The 23,021-nt window shown below is 44.3% G+C and overlaps 1 protein-coding gene across 1 annotated transcript in view; it reads right to left on the bottom strand.

The window, feature by feature from the left end:
* Nucleotides 1-20,319, bottom strand: part of UNC5A (unc-5 netrin receptor A) — a 110,151-nt gene extending 89,832 nt beyond the window's left edge. Inside the window, exon 1 of the mRNA XM_015820535.1 lies at nt 20,217-20,319. Coding sequence (XP_015676021.1) covers nt 20,217-20,319 — 103 coding nt within the window. The remainder of the gene's footprint in view (nt 1-20,216) is intronic.
* Between the last annotated feature and the right edge of the window lie 2,702 nt (nt 20,320-23,021).

Genomic DNA, 23,021 nt, shown 5'->3' with positions numbered 1-23,021 from the left:
GCATCCAGTTTTGGTCGCCATGATGTAAAAAAGATGTTAAGACTCTAGAACAAATACAGAGAAGATCAACAAAGTTGATTAAGGGACCGGAGGCTAAAATATAAAGATCAATTGCTGGAATTGAGTATGTCTAGTTTAATGAAAAGAAGGACCAGGGGTGACATGGTAGCAGTGTTCCAATATCTAACGGGTTACCATAAAGAAGAGGGAGTCAACCTATTTTCTAAAGCACTAGAAGGCAAGACAAGAAACAATGAAGGGAAACTAATTAAGAAGAGAAGCAACCTAGAACTAAGGAGAAATTTCTTGACAGTTAGAACAATTAATCAGTGCAACAACTTGCCTCTAGAAGTTGTGGATGCTCCAACACTGGAAGTTTTTAAGAAGAGTTTGGACAACTATTTATCTGAAATGATATAGGGTTTCCTGCCTGAGTAGGGGGTTGGACTTGAAGACTACCAAGGTCCCTTCCAACTCTATTATTCTGTTATTCCTAGAAATGGTAGTGAGGAAGTGGAATTATTATTCACAATTTGGTTGCAAGGGTACCAACAGCCATAGAAAAATATAGTCTCACACTCACTTTATTACTTAAGTACTCAACCTCTCTCTAGGCTGTTCAGACTATTGAGGGATGCTCGATTGAATGCTCTATCCTTCACTTAAAAATATATGAAGGAGAAGATTCTAGATTAGTCTTCTTCCTCTCACATTCTTCTTTGCAAAGAGATTCAGTCATGGAGTAGCAGTGACGTATAACCCGTGCCTGAATCGGTATAGTCCGGGCACAGATAGATCACCTCTGTGAAAGGGGGCTGGTGTTTCTAATGGGGCCCCATAGAAAGTGGCATTTGAACAGTTACAGCACAGAAGTGGGGTTTTCTCCATTCAAGATCTTTGAAGTATCTTAATAAAAGCCCTCCTATGGCTTAAGTATTAGGTGGAAGATAAAAATACTGAAGAAGTTTTCTATAAAAACCCTAGCATTTCTGTGGGAGAGACAGGCTGACTCAGCCAAGAGGTAGAGCAAAGACTGATTACAGCCTTCCACAAAATTAGACTGCATTTCCCATTATCCATGTTGGCAATGCTAGCTGAGATGGTGGGAGTTATAATCTACTTCATTGGGAGGAACCAAATTGGGTAGGACTATGCTACATTTTCCATCTTAAACTAGAGTGAGGCAGGCAATAAGTTCAGAATGTTTCTGCCAGCATACACAGCATGAACAAATAAGACAAACTCACAGGAGATAAAGGAAGGGAAAAAAGAAGATTGAAATCTTCTCTCCGTCTGCTAATTTTAATCAGTCTCTACCCAGGAAGAGAAACCAGGTGTTCTAACACCTTACTCTCCATTGCACTAACCTCTGGAAAGATTTTGGATTTATGCATTTTTTTTTTTAAAAAAAGGTGTTTGGTATACATAGCAAATAAAAAACAAACTACTGAACTCTGCAGGAAAAAAAAAACATTTTTAGAAGTGAGAGAAACGCCAGGAAAGGCCCTGACTTAGCTCTGGTTTAGTGGACCACTCTCATGAAATGCCTAACTAAATAGCAGATGCCAGTTTGAAGTCCTTCCTTCGTTATGCAGTGATGTTAGAAGTTTGCACTAGATGAGGCTGGGGTGTTAAAAGGGGAGCACTGAACCAAAGGAATCCTCAATATTCCAGACTCGTTGAAATGCAGCGGGATGAACTTGCCTTTATTGCCAGGTAGTAAACTACTATGACCTTGTTTTACTTTGAACTATATTGCCAAATCAAAAGTTGGAGCACTAGAAAGAAAGAACAGATATAATAATTGCTTTCTTATCATATGGCCAGTGATTATTTCTGCCATATTTTTGTGGCACTAGGGCAGTGGTGGCGAACCTATGGCACGGGTGCCAGAGGCCGCACTCAGAGCCCTCTCTGTGGGCACGTGCACCGTTGCCCCAGTCCTAGGCCTTCAGCTGGGTTTTATAAAACCTTTTCGCTTTAGGCCTCCGCTGCTGTGTACAAAAAAAAGATTCAATCAATCAGTCAATTTCAACTTCTCGCGGGGAAAAAAAAATCTTGCAAAGTTGGAATTGATTGATTGAACTTTTTAGTCCCACCCAGTCTGCTGTTATCACCGCAGCCACGCCCACCCAATGGGCCACACCCACCTGGCACCCGACGATGCATAAGTAGGTTTTGGGTTGCAGTTTGGGCACTCGGTCTCTAAAAGGTTCGCCATCACTGCACTAGGGAATACAGAGGGAACTGGACAAGGAATTTATATCCATATAGGAGTTAAGAGTAAACATATTGTCTGAATGAATTAGGAATTCAGGAATCTGGGTAACACACACACACACCTCAATGCTTTTCCAAAAGGTTTTAAAGACCTGGCTGCTGTCAGCCCTGGATTAAGGTGGTTGGATTCACCATCTTGTTATCTGTTCTTTCTTTCTTTCTTTCTTTCTTTCTTTCTTCTTTCTTTCTTTCTTTCTTTCTTTCTTTCTTTCTTTCTTTCTTTCTTTTATCTATCTATCTATCTATCTATCTATCTATCTATCTATCTATCTATCTATCTATCTATCTATCTCATTTATGTTGCTGCCCATCTTATACCATTGTCTGGACAGCTCTCAATCATCTTCTATTTGGGTGGTGTCCAAAGAAATAGAGAAAAACACCTTGAGATATTTTTAATGCTCGTTGTTGGGAAGAAAGGTGTCTTTGGGCTGACAGGGTGTTTGCTAGCACCTTCAGATATGGTGTAGAGTTTAGGACTAGATGCTTATATGCCTGAATCTTAAAAGAGAGAAAGACCAACAGAAGTACAAACACTGGACAGAAGTGTAGCTCCCAAAGGAAGGCTATTCAGTATTATCCCACCACTGCAGAATTGATGCTAAAAGGCTAAGAATGAGCTGGAATTGGCAAATAATGCTAACCAACAACAAAAAGAGCTTCTTTAGATATGTTCAAAAGAAAACAAGCAATGCATTGGTTACTGCGGCAAGATGGCAAAATGCTAACGGGTAACAAAGGAACCTACTATTTTGGCTCAGTCTTTTCAGTGTACACAGGATATAACTGCCAGATGATTAAGCTAAAGAGGAGGGATTGAAGAAATATGATCAAGGGATAACTATTGACTTTGAATTAATTTAAATCTCTGGCAGCAGGTAAATTGCATCCTAGGATACTGAAAAAACTTGCTCAGAGTCTTGCCAAACCTTTACATAATCCTGGAGAACAAGCAATGCCAACCTTATCAAGCCATCACTGTTTAACAAAAGGAGGAACCAGGGAGCGATAGAGCAGTCGACCTGATGTAGATATACCTGGGAACAGGACAGTAAGGGCCCTTCAGCAAGGGATTTAATCTCCAAGAAAGGTAGTGAGGCTGGGCAGCCATCTGCTTGGATGCTTTAACTTGGATTCCTGGCCAGAGCAATATTTGAATAAATGGCCCTTTCCATCACTATACTTTTGTGTAAATGCCTTTGTGTAAAAATAGAAAAGATTTTTTTTAAACAACAACCCTAAACTGTTACTTCAAATTTTTATCAGCATCATCTGATCCATGCGGGTTCTCCCTAGTCCTTTTTACAAAGCAAATTTTGCTCTAGAGTTTCTATGCACTATGTATGATCCAGCCACATGGTCACCCATCTATCATACCTGGACTAAACTGATCTGGCAGGAGATCCTGGCTGGCAGCGCTGGAGATGAGCCCACTAGTCTGACTGAAGCCAAAAGCAGCAAAGGGGTGGGACGATAAATCAACCATGAAGAGTTTTATGTGAAGCTGCTCATTTTTACACACATTAATCATTTTGCGGCTTGAAGCAATCTTCTGGAATTCTGCACCAAACAACTTATGAAATACCTAAGGAATATTATTTTTTTCCCCTTCACTAGGAAGCACAATTCACATTAACTTTCTTCTACTTGGTGCCCTCCTGGAGTACTGGACTGCAATATTCAGTTACAGGAATTAAAGTCCAAGAAATGTGTGAGTCACCAGGTTGGGGAACACTGATTTACATGCTGCTGTGTTATGGTTTGTATCACAAAGCTGCTTCCTTCTCACTGACATCTGTAATGTGTTAAAACTTGTTTTTACAAAGAACAAAGTCCTACACCAACATCATCAACATTGGAAAATGTGAACAACTACGTGTGAAATCCCCATGCGATTTGGTGAGACCCGCGGTTGATGGGAACAAGCGAACAGCAATGTTCATGCAAGAAGGCCATATATATATATCAAACTAGATATAAAATTCTTGTCAAGCGATTCAAAAGCTGGATGAGCTGAGAGGAGAAACGGTACAATTTCTATGTTATCTTCCCCAGGAGAACCTATCAAGAAGGTGTACAATCTACTGAGGATAAAAACAGGGGCCTCGGTCTCATAATGAGATATGTCAGGGCTGAAGCCCCTTTACTGAGAGTGTAGGATAAATTAGGATATCTGCAGTGAGATGTTCATTATTAATTTTCAGGATTTACCATCTTCCTGGGGGCTGAGCCTTGGCAGAAATATAGAACATTTTCCTGATTCATTTCTGACCATTTCTCCACTGACATATATTTATTATTGAATGGTATTTTTATTTACTATACATACAACTCAGTGCAGAACAAGACTTTTACTGTATGTGTGTGGGGATCCATGCACATATAAACTTACACACACACACATGCTGTATACACATGCATATAAACATACAAAGCTTTCATTACTTGGGATATTGGCAACTTTGTCAAAGAAGGCACCTTTTCGCAATGCTCCACTGCTTCACACCAGCAGTAATGCCTTGGAGCGCTCTGGTTCAACCCTAATAAAATAAACTGCTTGCTCTCTTCTCTCACTCTTTACTCCTCATACTCACATACACACACCCATTCCCTGCTGCCAAAGAGTAGGCTGAGGAAGCCAAGCACAGTTGTCCTCAGGAGGCTGAAGTGGGCTCCCAGTTTCCAGCCTCATGCTGTACTCTCAATAAATGATAGGGCCAAGTGCTGATTAAGTCTGCGATTGTTATAAATGAATTTGTCAGTGGCAGTTTTGCATCACAATGGAATTTAGCTAATTAAGTATTTCAGCTGATAACACGTCTGCCATTACATGCAATTAACAAAGCACTAGAGGCTGGAAAGATCTGTTTTACCACCCCTTCCTGCCAAACGTAGATTCCCAGAGATGGAGTGGGGCTATAGAAGACCACCCAAGACCCCGACCTGGAGCTGTGTTGAGTTTGGTGCATCAACCTAATCCAAAACACCCCATTTCCAGGGGAAGGACATGTATCCTTATGAAGAAATGTACCACTGGGCACATAGGAGGGAACATTGTTCCAATGAGGAAGGGTTGGCTGATCTTCTGACTTGAAGAACATCTTAAAAGTCTATGGTACATGCAAGCAAGTTAAGCTGTTCCCAAACCTAGGCCAGGGAAATGTTGTTAAATATAGAGTCTGTGCCAGTTGGAGAAGCAATGGATTCACTTTGGCCAAATACCTTGATGTAGAGTTCTTGTTCTCTGAGCTTGGTTGTTTGCTTGCAGACATTTCATTACCCAACAAGGTAACATCAGTGTACTGATGATGTTACCTACTTGGGTAATGAAATGTCTGCAAGCAAACAACCAAGCTCAGAGAGCAACAAGAACTCCACAGTTCAGCTCTGAGCTATATATATATTCTATTCTATCTCCTTGATGTGTTTCTATTTTATATATGGAGCCTGTTTATGAAGAGAATGCAATTATGAAATATCTCACCTGTGGTTTGAAATAAGAAATTCTATGTGTCATTTTAACCTGCATTCATTTTCAGATCTATTCCATTCTGTTTATGCACTAATAAGGAAAAAAATTCCACACAACATTCTAACTCGGAAGAGTTGCAAACATGAAGATTGCTTTTCAAGACGTACGTATTTTATATTTTTAAAAAAGTAATAATTATTTCAAATGGCTAGAAAGTGTAGCAACATCATGCCACAAAACATTAAAAATGGGATGCACATGCCCTTGGGAGACACAACACATGATGGCTTGTGGCCTTTTCTTTGTACAATGTCCTGGGGAACAATCCTGTTTCCAGTCATTTGGCAACAATGATTGTTGTTACTTTGAGGGATTTTAGAAATGCAATTATGGTTATAAACTGATTGCATAAATAATAAAAGGAATATAAAATTTAAAAGGCAGTCTCAGAACATTTCTTAGGCTGATCTCTAAAGTGAATAATGTTCTGGCCCAACACAATAATCCAAAATGTGTTTATTTGGGAGGGAATAATGGAGTACATCTTTTAAGAATTCTTAATCTGAAATGGCACAAGCATAATAGACAAGATATTTTGCCACCTGAGAGCTCCAAAATATTTAGGGAGCCATATTCCAGTTTCTGTTGCTGTTTCTTACCGGCCTTCTTTAAGCCAATTTGTTATTAAATGTGGTCTGGACTGCATGATGACAAACTTCAGTGGATAGATTTACATGATTACATTTTTCTTACAAAAATACATCCTGCGCACGGAAAAACTGTCAAGGCAAACAATCTGCTATACCTGTTGTAGCTGTATGGCCACTAACTATAATTATCCCTGCCTGGACTTCTTACATTTCATTTCCCTCTGATTACTCCATCTACATTTTCTTTCTTAGGTCTAATCTCAGGATGATACTCCATGCCTCTGATCTAGTCCACAAACCACTGTGCCATAATATAAGATGATTCAAGATTTTCCCCCCTTGGTTTTTTTTCCAATAATCTAACATGACTATCCTGCACAAACTCATTTGCAGTGAACAAAGATAATTTCTAAAGAGACGCAACCTCCACCTAAGATAAAAAGCAAGCCTCAGCTAAGATGCCATTTCTCTGCAAAATGATGATAATGGCAATATGGAAGAGAGTACGCTACTTCAGTATGTATGAGTAATATGTGTGAATCCTGGAGAGAGAGTACATAGCAAAAGAAGCAGAGCAAGAGCAGCACTATGAAGCATGACGGCCAAGATCCCAGATCCCAGGGTGATAACGGATTAAAGTTCCCCACTGGCCGCGCCAGATGGGCATCAGAATGCAAGCTTTTTTGGGGTGGGGAGGGGATAGTGGCAAGGAAGCTACAAAGGCCCACCTCCCACCGCCAGCTCAGCTCCCTCATTTGGCACAAGGGTCCTGGTTGAACGGAGACGCAGAGCCGGCCTTAACGCTCAGCCGGTAGGAACTTAACACAACTCCCCAGTTGTCAGGGGGAAAAGCTGCTTCTTAAAAGACCAGGCGGCAGCTCACTTTGGTAACATCAACACGGAGGAGAAAGGGCATTGGGCTAATTGGAGAATCGGCAGCTGGATTCCAGTGAGTTCAGCACAGGAGCCGTTAACAACTTCCCAACACACACAAACACACACACACAAGCGCGGAACTGGGCGCCGGCAGGCGCGCGCGGTCTGTTGGGTATTTCGTCCTCTTGCCGCGCGCGCGCTTTGCTCTTGTTAGGACAATTGCTCATTACAGGCAAGGCCGCCCTCGCTAATTGCTGATCTGCATCCTGAATCCAGTCTTGAGAGACCCACTTATTGCCCTGATTAATGGCAGATGCTTCCCGGTCGTCAGGCATCAGCCGCGCTGCCGTAGCAACCACTCACCTCGGCAGCCATTAGCTACAGCCACTTCCACCTGTCCCAGATTTAGGGCCGCGGCAGATTAGGGGGAGAATGAGGGGCGGCCGTGGGACTTGCAGTCAGAGAAAGGAGAACGGGAACCCGCTGCTGGCCAAGAGGACGGGCGAGTGGGGAGAGAACGAGTTCAGGAGCTTGCCAGCCTGTTTGGGCACTAGGGGTGCGAACAAGTCGCGGAGGGGACGGGTGACGGGTAGACGGGCTACGCCTCGCAATGTCCAAAAATGCAGCCGTCTCTTCGCCTCCACCCCCAGCGCCCCTGTGAAGTAGCACTGCAGCAGGAGTAGCTCCAGGAGGCCGAGCACATTCTCTGCCTCTCCTTTAATTGCGGCGGAGGATCAAACGCTGGGATTCAGTAGTCTGGAGTCTCAAGGTCACCCTGAGTCCTGGGCTCTCCAGCTGCAGCTAGGAAGGGGAAGGAAAGTGAGGAGATGGGGGGGTGTTGTTTTGCCCCATATGTGGACTAGCACAAGGAGGAAAAGGGACTGCTTTTTCTCATACTGTCCATCGCAAATAGTGCCCCTGTAGTGTAATGTAACCTCAGAGTTACATTAAAGGGACTTGGAGTAATATAGTAGATCTGGAAGACTGTTGTATTCCCACAGGCCTATTTCCCCTAGATTTAACCGTCCAGAGGGCACAGGCTGCTAACTTGTTAACTATTTGCATAATCCCCTTTCTTTTGTCACCCTCTTCCCTAATAAAGGACATTCAGGCAAACTGATGACAGTTATGCAATGAAGATATTTGTGAAGTCAGGAACTATTGACAGTAGGGTTAATGCATAATTAAGATGTCCCTTGGTTGTTTTCTTCATACCCCTCATAATCCTTAAACCATAGCTGTGATCTTCACAATGAATGCATATTCAAAACAACAATGACTATGGACAGTTCCTATTCTGATGAAGCTCTGGACAAGGCCAAATCTGCCACAGGGCTCTATTTTAATGATTCTTGCTCGTTTTCCATCTACATAAACATAAATAACACCAATAGCACACTAATGATTTTTAATATGATTTTAGAGAAAACTCCCTGATCCGAAGAATAGAATAGAGGAAGGCCAGACTGGGGTTAGACTTTTCTGTATCTCTCTGCCGCCATCATGAGGTTGTCCAGATATTTCTAATCCTAATGAGAACCTCATGACTGGTTACTTAAGGACCATTGCTCTCTTCCTTGCATTGGCTATCTTACTGGCCTGATAGGCCAAGAGAACTACCGGTAATCATAGTCACAGGGAATGACCATAGATGATATTTATTATTCCCCTTTCCATACATCTATTTCTCCTTTACACTCACAAATCATGCCTCCACCCAACCTCCTCCATCTAGCTCAATCAAAAGAAATATGATAGAACCAAAAGCTTATAAATACTCATTAGATCAGCCTTGCCGACATTCTAGATGTGTTGGGAGTGTAACCTGTAGAGAAAGGCTGCCTTAGGTTCATTCTGCAGATTAGGGCTCCCAGATCTGGGCTGCAAAATTCCAGACAAAGAGCAGATAGCAGCAAAGAGTCAGATTACTGTGTCTCTGTTCACATGTTGTGGTTGTCCAACATTTTGCAGCCCACACCTGATAGTCTTAGTGAAGATGGCAGAACATGAAGTGTCTATGTTTCTATGATAATGCAAATAAACTATGAAGTGTTATGTCTCTTGGAACCTGTGACCACTTCTCAATTTGAATCTGCCACTCGTGATTTCATTTTGGGTGGATTTTTTCAGCATTATGTGCTGATCACAAATCTAGCCCGTACATAGTCTGCTTTAGACTGTCCTTTCCAGTCCTTATTAATACAGAATTGATCCCTTTTGTTCTGGCGTTGGCAAATGCCCAAACTCTACAAATGGTCTTTTTTAGCCCAGAGCATTTTGGCTCAGCTTTAGATTCTCACACTGACATTTATACTGAAAATGCCAGTGGGCAGCCAGGGTGACTGGAGATTTTTTTTCCCTTTCCGAGCCCTCTTTAGTCTGCATCTGGATGTGCCATATCATTTCTATGAGTAAGTAGCAGATCTGCTCTCAGATCATCCCAAGGAAGTTTTGGATACATTTGGCTATCTTACATTTCCCCCCCTTTTCTGTCCATAATGCAAACCATTCACCCTTTGGGAATAGTTCTGTAATGCAGGGACAAATGAAAGAAAATCCAAGATTCAAACAGGATTAGCACTTGAAAGGCCCTCAGGCAGTCAGATCGATTCAAGCCAAGAAGACGGGGAAAGTTCAAAACAGAGTTACACATGTTTGGAAATACCACGTGATGCTTCTGTTCTGGGAATGCATCATGTCAGATTGCTTGTGGGAGATCATATACAGTAAGTGAATACTCTCCAATTCACCTAGTTACACCCATAGTTTAAAAGTAGCATGTCATAAGGGTTTCTGCTATTTTCCTGGCCCTGAAAGCAAAGAATTTTGAAATAAACTAGACAACCTGTGTCCCACTGGGTCATTGTTTCAGAGATATTTCCTTGCCTAAACAGAAAAACAAAATGACCAAGGGGAGGCAAAAAAGCAGGGAAGCAGGGATGAATCCCGACTTCCTGCTGGCTTCCCCACTGAGTTTCCTTGCGGAAATTTGGCAGCGGGCATTAGAAACCTCCTTTCCTACCTGGTAGGAAATGAAGGTCATGTGTCCACAGCAACAGAAGCATTGATGTAGCTATAATTTCCCAAATTTAATTCCCTATGTACTCATGGATCCTGGATTTTGGACACATTCTATAAGTTAGCCCATTTAAAGTCCTTGGTTCAAAAACTGTTGCCTTATGATGCACCATTTTGCTCAGTTAAAGGTAGTATATAGATAATGAAAAGTTGCTGCCTTCACAGTCTGCTTAAAAGAACTGGCTGTTATTTGAATACTGTTGTCTGATTCATTATCACTATTTTTATGTATACTCTTCTGTTCCAGTCTTCCATATGCAAAAGGTTTGTTTTCTGGGAGCATTGAGACATAATATTACTGTACATATTACTGATTAGTTTGATCTGTGATACATATCTCTACATGGTTGAGTTGACAAACAGTCTAGACCCCAAACTGAAGTTGAAAAATCACAGTTATATTCATATAATTTGCCTAAGTATTGCTTAATATAATGGGCTAGTAGTTCATACAACATGCTAAGGCAATGACTGCATTCCCAAAACACCCTAAACATAATTCCATTTTACCCTATGCTAATAAAACTATATAAGCCAAACCACCATGTAGACATATAAATAAATTGAATGATGGGCCTGGATTAGCATTCATTAGGTAAAATCTTTCCCCAAACTAAATGTGATATGTGTGTGTGTGTGTGTGTGTGTGTGTGTGTGTGTGTGTAAACATATGTATTTATAGTTGAGGTCATGAATGAAATTAGTCCTTAATATTAACTGTTAGTTAAATAGTTCTTTGTTGGCTGCTTGATCTAGATGTAGGCATAATGTAAAGGGGGCTAGAGGCTTTAGTGAGCTGCTTCATTAGCATAATTAGCAAAGAGAATCAGGGAATTTTGATATCTTAAAGAAAATAATAATGAAGAAAAGTTTTTTAGATTACTAAAATTGACTAAAGAAGTACATGAAAGAGATTTTTAAATTAAGAATAGTACTGTATTGGAAAATTATATAGAACTAATCTATCCCTCCCCCTTTCAAAATAGTGAATTCTTTATTCACCCAGATTAAACTATTGGCAAGTAGACTCATTAGTTAAGATGTTTTATCTATGTATGTTATTATTAGCATATGAAATTTACTGTTCCTGTATGTGATGATAGCCAATGACTTTAAAACACAATTAGATAAATTGACAGAGGATAAGTCTATCAATAAATATTAGCTATAAGAAAAAAGTCTATAATGACAGGCAATTTATTTCCAACTGCCATGTGCCTGGAAAAAGCAAATCTCTATCGTAGCTTGTTTGCAAGCATCTTACAGCTACAGCATTTCAGGTTTAAAAAGGTTGGATTTTTTGACTGGGACAATAATTCTTATATTTTTATGTTGATATTTGCAATGATTCAGATCTAGGATGGCAGGAGTAGGTGAAAACACAATGTACTATTGCTACATTATTCAAAGGTTGTAGAAAAACAACAGTTATGAGTGCAGATTAGGGTTGGGGAGTGTTAGTAAGATCAGAATGGAGAATCCTGGCCATACAATATCAGCAGATTTTAGCTAGAAACTAAAGCTATTGGCCAAATGAAATTTAGCAGATTTAAGTGTGCTTTCAGTGAAATAGGACAGATGCATTTGCTGCAGATATTATTCTCTCAGTGTTATCCCATTTTTCTTTACAAGGAAGCTTGTGTGAAATAGAACTCCTGCCTCAGTATTTTGATGAAATGGTGGGAAAAACTCCTGACTGAAAACTTGAGGAGCTGCTTGCAGAATATTTAGACCATACTGAACAGCTAGACTTAACATATGGCTTCTTCCTACATTCTAGTGTTCCTACTGTCTTAGGTCATTTATAGATCACAATCTTTGCAGGGAACTCTACACATTGCTATCTTCTGTAAACCAGAGGGGGGAAAAACCCGCTTCTTATGTTTACACTCTCCCCCACCCCAACATCTCTTTTCCGCTTATGATTCAGTTGCTAAAAAATACAAGAATCAATGAACAGAGATAATGAAGTGTTATCCTAAAGCTGTCTCTGACCAAAGGAATGTAAGGTTGGAAGATATTCACAGCTTACTCCTGATATTTATGACGTCCTGACATGTATGAGTGAGGCTCAGTCATAGTAGCAGAACTGAGGAAGACAAATTTGTCCATTGTCCATAAAAATAATTGTGTGGGTTATGGAGAGGAAGTGAAAGGAAATCTTTAGCTTCACTAAAGTTTCTGATTTTGGAAACTCCACTTGTTGAGATGGCTATGTGAGAATGGTAAGGGAAGAGCTGCAAATTTGATTCTGAACCCCAAAGTAGCATTTGCTGTTGCTACACCATCTTTACTCTGACTATATACTGGTCCAAAAGTCACAGTACAGACAGAACACAGTGAAACAAAGTGGCTCCTAGTTGGCTAAAGGAGTGAGGTAAGGCTGCACAATTTCACCTGATTTATTCAACCTATATGCTGAATATATATTAAGGGAAGCTGAACTGGAAAATTAGCATGGTTTTAAAACTGAGGAAGAAACATAAACAATCTGCATTATGCTGATGACACTACTCTGATAGCTGAAAATGCAAAGATCTGCAAGCTCTAGTAATAAAAGTCAAGAAGCGCAATAAAAAAAGGGAATAAAATTAAATATAAATAAGACAAAGCTAATGACAATAGGTAAAACAACGAGCCTTAGAACTGACAAGTTAAGATACTGAAGTGCCTTTTAGGATCCATCATCAACAATAAAGAAGCAGGTAATCAAGAAATATGACACAGACTAGCATTTGGTAGAATAGCTATGAACATCTTAGAAAAGATATCCAGTTGTTATAATATGTCTATATGTCCAAGCATCAGAATAGTGCAATAAATAGTATCCGTGGCATTTTATGGTAGCAAAGTTCAACTCTGAAGAAGCATGATAGAAAGAGTACTGAACTTTTGAACTTTGGTGGTGGGAGAAGACACCCGAGAATACCATGGACAGTCAAGAAAAGAAACAAATGGATCACTGAACAAATCTGCCCAGTTCTCACTTGAGACACAAATGCTCAAATTATCCTAAATTTGTTCACATTATGTGAAGATCTATCATTCTGAAGATGGCTCTATGCTGGGAAACGAAGAAGAGGATGACCAACAGCAAGCTGGATGGACTCAGTTATAATTGCAATGAGTGTGCTACGGGGAGAGCTGAAAAAGAAGTTTGGGGACAGATCATCATGAAGAAAATGTATCTGTGGTCACTAAGCATCAACTGAAATCCTGGGAATTGTGTATGAAAAGCCTATAATAGAAGTATCCATTTTAAGTTTCCACATATGCTTGTGGAAATCTTAGCATACAACTACTGGAAGTGTCTGCTTGCTTTTCAGCTCTGCTTCACAGCATCGATCTGTCTCCTAGAAGTAAAGACGCATCTGGCCTTTTTATTTCCTTACTTCTGCATGCTTTTGAGGAGAGGTGCAGCTGGCCCCAGCATGAACCAATAACAACCACAAATTGGCTCGGTACTAGTTATCTAGTTACCTATCCCAAAGTCACCAGACGGTCTTTGGTTTTCACGTATGCTGGAAAGTAGGACTAATGAAAGATCTTACAGATCCTTTGTTCTGACGGGAGTTTCTGTTACGAAAGAAGGCTTTATTGTATAAAGCAACAATGAGCCTAACAATTCTGTAGTGAGGATACTTTGGTGGTTATTTTTCTCTCTGTTCGTACTAAGAGGGTACAGCATATTGGCAGCTAATTTCTTGGCTTAATTTTGTTGGCCATCATTTTTTCAGCCATAGGGTTGTCCTTCTGCTTTTGTTTGCTGCACTAAAGTGTCAACTCACATCAGAATTCTCTTTCTGTGCCATGTAGATATTTAGAGATTGTGATCAAGTCACCCTTTACCCTTCTCTTAGAGAGACCAAACAGATTGAATGGCTTTGGTAACATTCCCAGCCCTCAAGTCATTCTTACAGAGTCCTTACATCTCTGACTTATCAACACTTTTTTTTTCTTACCAATACACTCCTCCCTCCCCATCCCTGTCCCCTGCAGTACTGTATATAAGCACATCCTCTGGATGCAGTTTTTAGCAATGGCTTTTAATGACAGCCAGTTTGGTCTAGTGCAGGGGTAGTCAACCTTGGCTCTTTTATGACTCGTGGACTTCAACTCCCAGAATTCCTGAGCCAGCCATGCTGAGGGGAAAGGGAGAGGTTTCCAAGCTGAGCCATGCTGGCTCAGGAATTCTGGGAGTTGAAGTCCACGAGTCATAAAAGAGCCAAGGTTGCCTACCCCTGGTCTAGCGGTTAAGGCACCTGACTAGAAAGTAAGAGATTGTGAGTTCAAAGCTAGCTGGGGTGACCTTGGGCCAGTCACTCACTCTCGGCTCAATTCGCCTCTCAGGATTATTGATGTGGGGAAAAATAGGAGGAGGAAGGTGTGCTGGAATCATTTTATTAGGAAAAATAATAAAGGTGGGAAACAAGTAGTTAAAGAACTTCACTTAGCTATTCCTGATGCACAAATCCTTGTTTATTTAAGGGGTTGTTTTAGAGATAATACAGGGCTATTTCTTTACAAAATTTAAATACATTTAACAGCTCTATTGTCAGAATTCTTGTTTCTCTTCCAAAGACTATTCCAAGAATCAAATGGTGATTGCAATACCTGTTGATGTCTCTAAGGAACATTCTAGGTTAATTAGTCCACCATCAAAGATGCAGATTAGATTAGAATTAGAAAAACATTGCCTGGAACATTGGAAAGTGAATGAGGAATGATCCATCAAACTGTGTTTAGCCCAGGTAATTATGGAAACAAAGAGTGAGTAACATAGTAGAAGGTGATTCTATTCCTTGCGGAGGATTTGCATTAACAATTAAAATAGGCTGTTTTGTGAACAGTATAACTCCTAAATTTCATCTGTATTTTTCACAACTGACCCTTAGAGAACTCTCAAACAAGCCCAGATGCTTGCCTTCCTTTTCTTTACGTATTTTTAAAGAATGGGAATCATCATATTCAACTTTCTGTTTTAACAGGCTGGCAGGTTTTATATCAGTTTCAGAAGAGACTGAAAGGGTATATGCTGGTCGTCCCCCAAAATGAGATGGCTAATCCAAGACACATTTGGCCCTTCAAGGCACTGGGAGAGAGACAATATTACAGTACAAGATAACCCTCTTAACACCCATCCTTTGGGTGGATTACTTCAGAGAAATTTGTACTAATGAGCCAAATCTCAAACTATACCTCATCCCAACCTTTCTATGATGCTGTTAGTTCTGAAGCTCTTTAAGGAAATATTATAACTTGCACTTTTGAATGTTCCCCATGTTCTTATGGCACATTGAACAAAGGGTGTTAGGCCCCCTGTTCACAGATACGAACTTTCCATTAGGATAGCCTTCTCCAACCTTCTAGATATTCTGCAATGTTGTTTCCAAATGTGTAGGCCTTGCTAGGTATGGATTATGGGAATTGTAGATTAACACTTCAAGACAGCACTAGATAGGGGGAGACTACTTTTGGCATGCCTCTTTATTTCTGGGATGCTGGCACATGAAGAACCATGAAAGGGAAGCTGAAATTCTTTATTTGTCTGAAATGGTATAGGGTTTCCTGCCTGAGCAGAGGGTTGGACTAGATGACCTCCAAGATCCCTTCCAACTTATTATTATTATTATCATTATTATTATTGTTGTTGTTGTTGTTTTGTTGTTGTGTTGTTATTGTTGTTGTTGTTGTTATTATTATTATTATTATTATTAAATGGGACCATCGTGGAGGTGGGTGGAGGTGGAGAAAGACCTTTGGCACTTTCCTTGTCTAGCTATAGGATTGTGAATGCTTTCAGAGTATAGTATTTGACTCTGAGGGGTCCTTGGTGCTCTCTGAGCTTGGTTGTTTTCTTGCAGATGTTTCATTATCCAAACTAAGTAATAATATCAGTGCTCAAGAACCAATCAATCCTGAGCTACAAATATTCTATTAATATTTGACTCTATTTGGAACGTGTGTGTGTGTGTGTGTGTGTGTGTACGTGTCCATGTGCGCTTGCTCATGTAGCAGGATCCTTAGCAATAATTCCAGAATACGGATAATGTGATCACAAATCAGGGATGGAGAATATGCCTCAGAGCATTCCTCCCCAAGTCTTGGCTTTCTCCTTCCCCACCCAGAGGATAAATTTCCCCTCAAACACCTTCCCCCATTGTTCTTTGGCCAGAAAAAAGGTTAGATTCAAATTTTCTCCTGACCACAACAATTCTCCCTGGGTGACTGAGAAAGTATGCTCACTCTGTGCCTGAATGGGTTGTGAGAAATTTATGTGGGACATCTTCCTTGGGATTTAGAACAAGGAAACGAAGGCAAGGCTCTGCGTTACCAGATGTCACATATTTTAAAAAATGTATTCAGTTTCTACTTAGGAGGGTATCCTCCTTTGGAAGACATCAAGAGCCCTGCCTGGGCTTTCAGTTCGTAGTATGGCTCCTTCCCAGAATTTTGTGTAACATTGCACTGACAGGCCAGCAGCGGAGCCACTCTGTTGTTTTCCCTACTTTGCATGAAAAGTGAGGTTCAATATTGTTTAACTTACAGCTAACTTAGGGTGCTAGGGGATGAGGTAGAGGCATGCCAAGGCAGCTGCTGATGGAGAGGGCAACTCAAGCTGAATCAAGAAACATTTCAGGAATATTTCAAGAATATTCAGGAATATGACAGGATTCTGGCTTCCCCAGAAGTTACCTCAGGAACAACTCGGGCATCCTTTTTTTTCCTCTAGCTGTTGCCTCAGGACACTTTCCATCTAAACTGACGTTGCCAATCAAAGCTACCTTTGTCTGATGCACCTTTACTTTAAGGCCACTACCACCCAAGATCAATACCACGGCAAATTAATCACTCTTGAATATCCTTTAATCTGTCTATCAGTCAGGGCCACTTAAGAGAAACAAGGAGGGTTGGGGGAGGGCGGGGTTTGAGGCATGCTTGTATGATAAACAGGAGTTTAATTCATTTTAATAACTATGTGCTGAGTGCCAAATATTCTGGATTAAAAAGATAAGGCATTGCATTATATTGGTGATTGGGCTGCTCAGTTCCACGAACAAGCCTTGGTGACAGAATTGGGAAGGAAACTGGAATGAGGAGAGTGAAGAGTCATTGATTTCAATAAAGGACTGTTTGTCTGTTTGTTTGTGGACAAAACCTGAGACAAGGACAAAGTGTATATGAGACCAAAGGGCAGTTATGAGCATCCGAGGTAAAGGGGTACTTGGGGCTACAGAGAGGTGGAATGAAAAGGAATTAGCCAAGCAGAGCTTAGTTCAGCTCCTACACTGTGCCTGGCTATGGCTGGCATTGAGGCTCTCAGAATAGCATAATAACTTGGGGTGGGGGGGAGAAGGGGACGGTATGGAGACATTTTGATTGGCCTAGATTCCTGTGAATTTGGAATAAAGCACAACTAGGTGGCTATATTCTGCCGCTGCCCACCCCACTGTGCAAATGGGTTAAATTGCCCTTCTCCAGGCCTCACATCCTGCCAGCGGGTCCAATCCACAGTCTCCTGGCAGGTTAGACACTGGCTGCCTTCAGCAGGGAACTAACCCCTCCTATGGCCTTCCTTGGGTGATTATGTCTCTGCGCTGGCAGGCTTCTACCCCTTCCCCACCTCCCACTTTGCTGGAGAGTTGGCTGGCTCCCTGCAGGCTGGCATTGCGATCAGTGGAAAAGAATGAAAAGACAAACAGTATCCACTTATGCTCCTCTCTGCTGCCAGATCCTGTCCTCATCCTTCAAAGCAGCCTGTGGCATGTGAAGAGTTTGAAAAGAACCACTATATGGCTGTAAACTGTAATGGGGAGGGGCTGTTTTTGCAGTGGGTGGTCTGTAGAGAGTGCCTGTTTTTACTGCCAGATGTTCTGCCTATGTACAGAGTTGAATGTTTCCGTGGCATGCTAGTCTGTGGGCCATATGGGACTGGAGGCATGTTGCCTAAAAGTGTTAATTATTTCTGGGAATATTTGCAAATATTTCTGGGAATATTTGTGTGTGTTCTCTGTGTGTTTGTGTGTGTGTGCAGGTATCTGTGTGCAATCTTATGCACATGTATGAATAAACATTTCATTATCATGCAATAGTCATATGTATACATTACATTTTGCCTATGTGAAGATCTGTGCGTGCCGATACCATGTGTGGGATATGAGGTCTTGCTGTATGCTATCTCAGTGTATGTATGTATGCATGTTTGTATGGATGTATGGATGGGTGTATAGTCCCTTAATTTTTGAAACATCCATTTAACCATCCCAAAAGCTTATGAAACAATCTTTCCACCTGACTGGTGGTGTCTGATTGTGCTGCAATAAACAAATCCCAGAATTCTTGTTCAACGTGGCCAGTGGGTATTATGGGACGTGCAGTCCAAGATAGCTGGAGATCACCTGGCTGATCTGTTAAAAAGCGTGTTCAAAGAATGTATGTGAGCTACAATATGACCTTGCTGCATTATGATGGAATTGTCATTTGGAAATCTTTCAGCTGTTGAGGCTTTCCCAGCAATGCCAGAGAGTACACCTGTGTCTCCTGTTAATTCTTTGGGACCCTGCTTGGGGAAAAAAAGAGCTGGGAAAGCCATCTTGCTTCAGTCCCATGCGTTGCACCTGACCTGCTGGTTGACCTTGCAAGGTCTCTACAATTTGAGATCCTCAGTCTACCATCTCCCTTCTCAGAATGAAAGCTTCCCATGGATTGTGCAGCTGCTTTGTTTCTGTTACAGGCTGCGCTGATGGTAGAACTAGAAACAGCATCAAGAGTCTGGTCATACCATGGCTGGCACCATGGGGGGTCATTGCTATTGGAAAATGTGGAGAACTTCTTAGCAAAGCTTTGAAGGAGATTCTGTTGCCCTCATAATACTTACCCCCCCCACCCACCCCTTGGCTGCACCCCTTCTCACAGCTGTAATTGTCTCTCCAGGACCCAGGATAGGGAATGTCACCGTTCTGGGGAACCCATCACAGAATCAGTCATTCAGGCTAAGCAGTTGTACCTTTCCAGCTCTTTGCCTTCTCTCGCATGCCCCTGGATGCAAACTGCCCTAAGAACTGTTGGAAGTTCTCCTTCCATATTTTGCATCTCCAGAGGTTCCAGTCGCTCTGCCGAGATCAGAGTGGCCATGCAAACTTTGGTTTACCTCTTTCCACAAAATCCTTCAGTCACCTTGCAGAAAAGAATCGTCGGAGTTCAGTGAGACACAGGCCCCAGAGGCAGGTTATTCTACCGAAGGCAAAGAAGCTGCGAGGGGGGGGGGAACAGACCATCAGGTAGGCATGGGGTGGAGAAGGAAGGGGGGGTGGGCTTCCCTCAGGACTCAGTAGGAGAGAAGCAATGGGCAGAAACACCGAGCAAGGCCTTCGCACACACAGCGCTGCTGCAGCAGCAGCAGCAGCAGCAGCAAAAGCAGAGTCTTTGGCACTCCCAGGGCAACGGATAGCAGCATCCATATGCCATTGAGCCCAATGGCTCCTTTCTGCAGAGCAAGGCTAAAACCAGGCTGAAAGTTTGTTGCTGCACTTTGTGCTACCGAGTGCTCTCCGGTCGGAGTCCAGGGTTCCCGAAAGAGCTGGCTTCCGTCTCCCCAAGCCTCTCGCCTAACAACGCGGCGCCCCCGGCGCATCCTAAAACCGCCGCCGCCGCCGCCTCCTTTCCCAACTCAGGTCCCGTTTCCTTTTCCACCCTCAACCCGTCGAAAGGAGATCCCGGTCAATCTCCGTGCCTCCACCGGGCACCGTCCTCTCCGTCGAGCCTCCCGCCCGACGTCCCTCCCTCCCACGAGGCTCTCCGGCAGCCGCTGTCCACGGAAACCGCCGCCGTTGCCGCGCGTGAAAGCCGCTCTGACTCACCGTTGGGGTGGATGTGGCTGGTGAGGATGGTGCCGGCCAGCAGAACCTGCCACAGCCCTGTGCCCACGCGGGCACTGGCGCCCAGCCGCAGCCATCGAGCCATTCCTCGGCAGGAGGCGCGGGGACGGCAGGAGGACGGGACGAGACCCGGTCCCGGGGAAGCAGGGAGGGGAGCGGGCGGGAAGCCGTCTGTCCCAGCTGGAGTCCGCCCGGCGCTGCTCCCCGCAAGAACTCAGGGCACTTCAGGGCCGCTCAGCACCCAAGCCCGCCGCGGGCTCCTCGCCCGCCCCATCGGCGGCTCATGGCCCGACGGACCCGCCGCCGGGGCTCGGGGGGCGAGCTGCGGGGAAGCGAGGGCGTCGGGCGGAGCAGGGGGCTCGCTCCGGCAGCCAGCGCTGGAGAGCCGCGCCGGCCAGCCGCATAGACCCCCCTCGCCGGCCGAGCGCCGCGGCGCGACTGTGCGTGTGCGTGTCTCTCGCTCTCGCCCGCTCTGCTCCGGGTCCTTCCCTGCCAGGCAGCGCTGGGCTGGCGGCGAGCACCTTGTCCGCGGCAATGCAGAAGAGAAAGAAGAAAGAGCCAGCGAGGGGCTGCAAAACCCGGACTGGAATCCGCCGCGGGAAGGGACGGAGCAACAGCTGGTTCCAGACTGACAAGCTCCGGAGACGCAAACAAGCTCTCCGCTGGGAGGGAGCGGGAGCTGCTGCAGCCGCCAGGCGGAGCCGCGCGCACTTGCCTCTCGTCCCTGCCTCCCGGCGAAAGCGGGTTGGGGAAAACCTGCCCGCGGAGACTCGGGGGGGAAAGGGGGCGGGCGCGCTGGTGCCCGCACCTGCCCCCCCCCTTTTTTCCCCCCCGCCAGGGAAGGGAAAGCTGGACACCAGCCCGTAGGCAAATAGGGGGCTGTGTGGGGGAGACGCCCTCCCCCATTGCAAGCGTACTTTCTCCTCCTCCTCCTCCGGCCCGTCCGTCCAACAGGTCCGCTACTCCGAACCCCGTCCGCTACCTCCACCGCCCTCCCGCCTTCGCGGCCCTGGCGAATTCAACCCCGCCGGCGCACCGAGGGGAGCCTCCGGCCTCCGAGCGGCCTTCCCACAGAGAGAGCCAAGAGTTGCCCAGCCGGTCGCGCCCTCCACCTTCCACCCGGCGAGGGGCCCAAGGTCAATGAACCCACAGCGACACGCCCCCGTCCCCGCCCGTCCTTTGGCTGCCGCTGCTTTTTTTTGGGAGGCCTCGCCTCTTCTTTTCACTCGCGAAGGAACTCGTTCGCACGTTGCGGGAGGAAAGAGAGCGAGGAAGGAGGGGGGGGGGAGGAGGGACCCCCGCTGATTTGGGAGAGTCAGCCGTTGCCCTCTGCAGGGAAGGCCCGCTCCTCTTCCTCCACCCTCAAAACCTTGGCGGAGGAGCCAGAACTCCCAAGGGCTTCCGAAGTCCCGTCTGCTTCCGACTCCAGGCCTGCGCTTCTCTGGTGCAGGCCAGGGGCTGCCAATCACCGGCATTTCTGTTCTGGACAAATGTCCCCCCCGAGGAGCTGCCTGGAATCCCTGCGCTGTCCCTGGGCCCCTTCTGCTGCAGAGGGGGGGGGAGCATGAACGACCCTGCCAGTGCCCGAGTTGAGGACCGGATTCAGGCCAGGAGGCTGACCCGGTGCAAAAAAAGACACCTGCATCTTGTTCCAGCGCAGCGGAGACCCCGCAGCCAGCAGGAAGAGACACAAAAGATGGGACAAAATAGGCAGAGAACAAATACAGGCAGGCTGAGACACATAGGCGAACAATAGGTACATTGAATCGCACAAAACAAAAAAAAAAGGCACACCGAGCAACGTTCAGGAATGCAAACATGCATGCACATACATCACCTGCACGCACCCCACCCAGGAAAGCGTAGCAAGCCCAGAGACAGTGGAAAAATAGGGAAGGGAAGGAAGGTATGAGAGACAAAGCAGCACAAAGAATAATGGGCAATTATAGAGTCCGGCTTTCCCTTACCTGGTCTCTGGCAGATTTGCTAGTGTAGCACTTCCATCACCAGGCACCCCAGTGATGTGTCGGCTAGGGATTATGAGAGGAGTAGTCAATGCATCTAGCAGGCATCGAGGAACGGAGAAAAAGACCAAAATCCAAAGGGAAGGAGACCCTGAAAATGTAACACAAGAGTTATAGGCAATGTGTCCACACAGTACAGCTTATGTGGGGGCTTAGATCTCAGGTCAGCAAAGCAGGCTCCACACATGTAGGGTCTGGGTGGGGGGAAACGAGACCCTTCCCTCATACACTCTCTTAACCCATCCTTTAAGATCTCTTACTGGCGAGGGTTTGGCTGAGTGCCATACGTGTACATGGTGTTGAACTGGAAGGAGGGCCAATCCCCCTCAAGGACTCTTTGGGGGAAAAAAAAACAATGGCTTGAATCTAGGACAGCAAAATGCCCCTAAGGCAGCTGCTTAAGAGCCTCCCATCACAGAACTTTTGCCACTCCTTTGCAGGCACACTTAGCTCTCCTGCTGCCAGCAACACCGCGCTGGGCAGCTTCAGCCACCCATAATGCTGCCGTCCACTCCCTCCAAGGCCCCAAAACAAGATAAGTCAAGAGTTGAGGTGGAGGCAAGCTCCCTTCTAAGTTCTGAAGCCGTGGGGGATTCTGAAGACCTATTTGTGGGGAGGTATAAAATGGATTTATTTGAAGTTCAGAAACTGCCAGTCCAGGATATTGTGGATGGAGAGGCAGCTCCCCCCCCCCCCCCCGCTTTTAAAACACTTACTTAGCAGACACAATTCCCCCGGGGCAGCAAATGCATCAAGGTTTTTG

Source organism: Protobothrops mucrosquamatus, unplaced genomic scaffold, assembly GCF_001527695.2.
Source record: "Protobothrops mucrosquamatus isolate PMUCROS unplaced genomic scaffold, P.Mucros_1.0 scaffold1141, whole genome shotgun sequence".
Classification (NCBI taxonomy): Eukaryota; Metazoa; Chordata; class Lepidosauria; order Squamata; family Viperidae; genus Protobothrops; species Protobothrops mucrosquamatus.
This window is presented reverse-complemented; position numbering and strand designations above follow the sequence as displayed.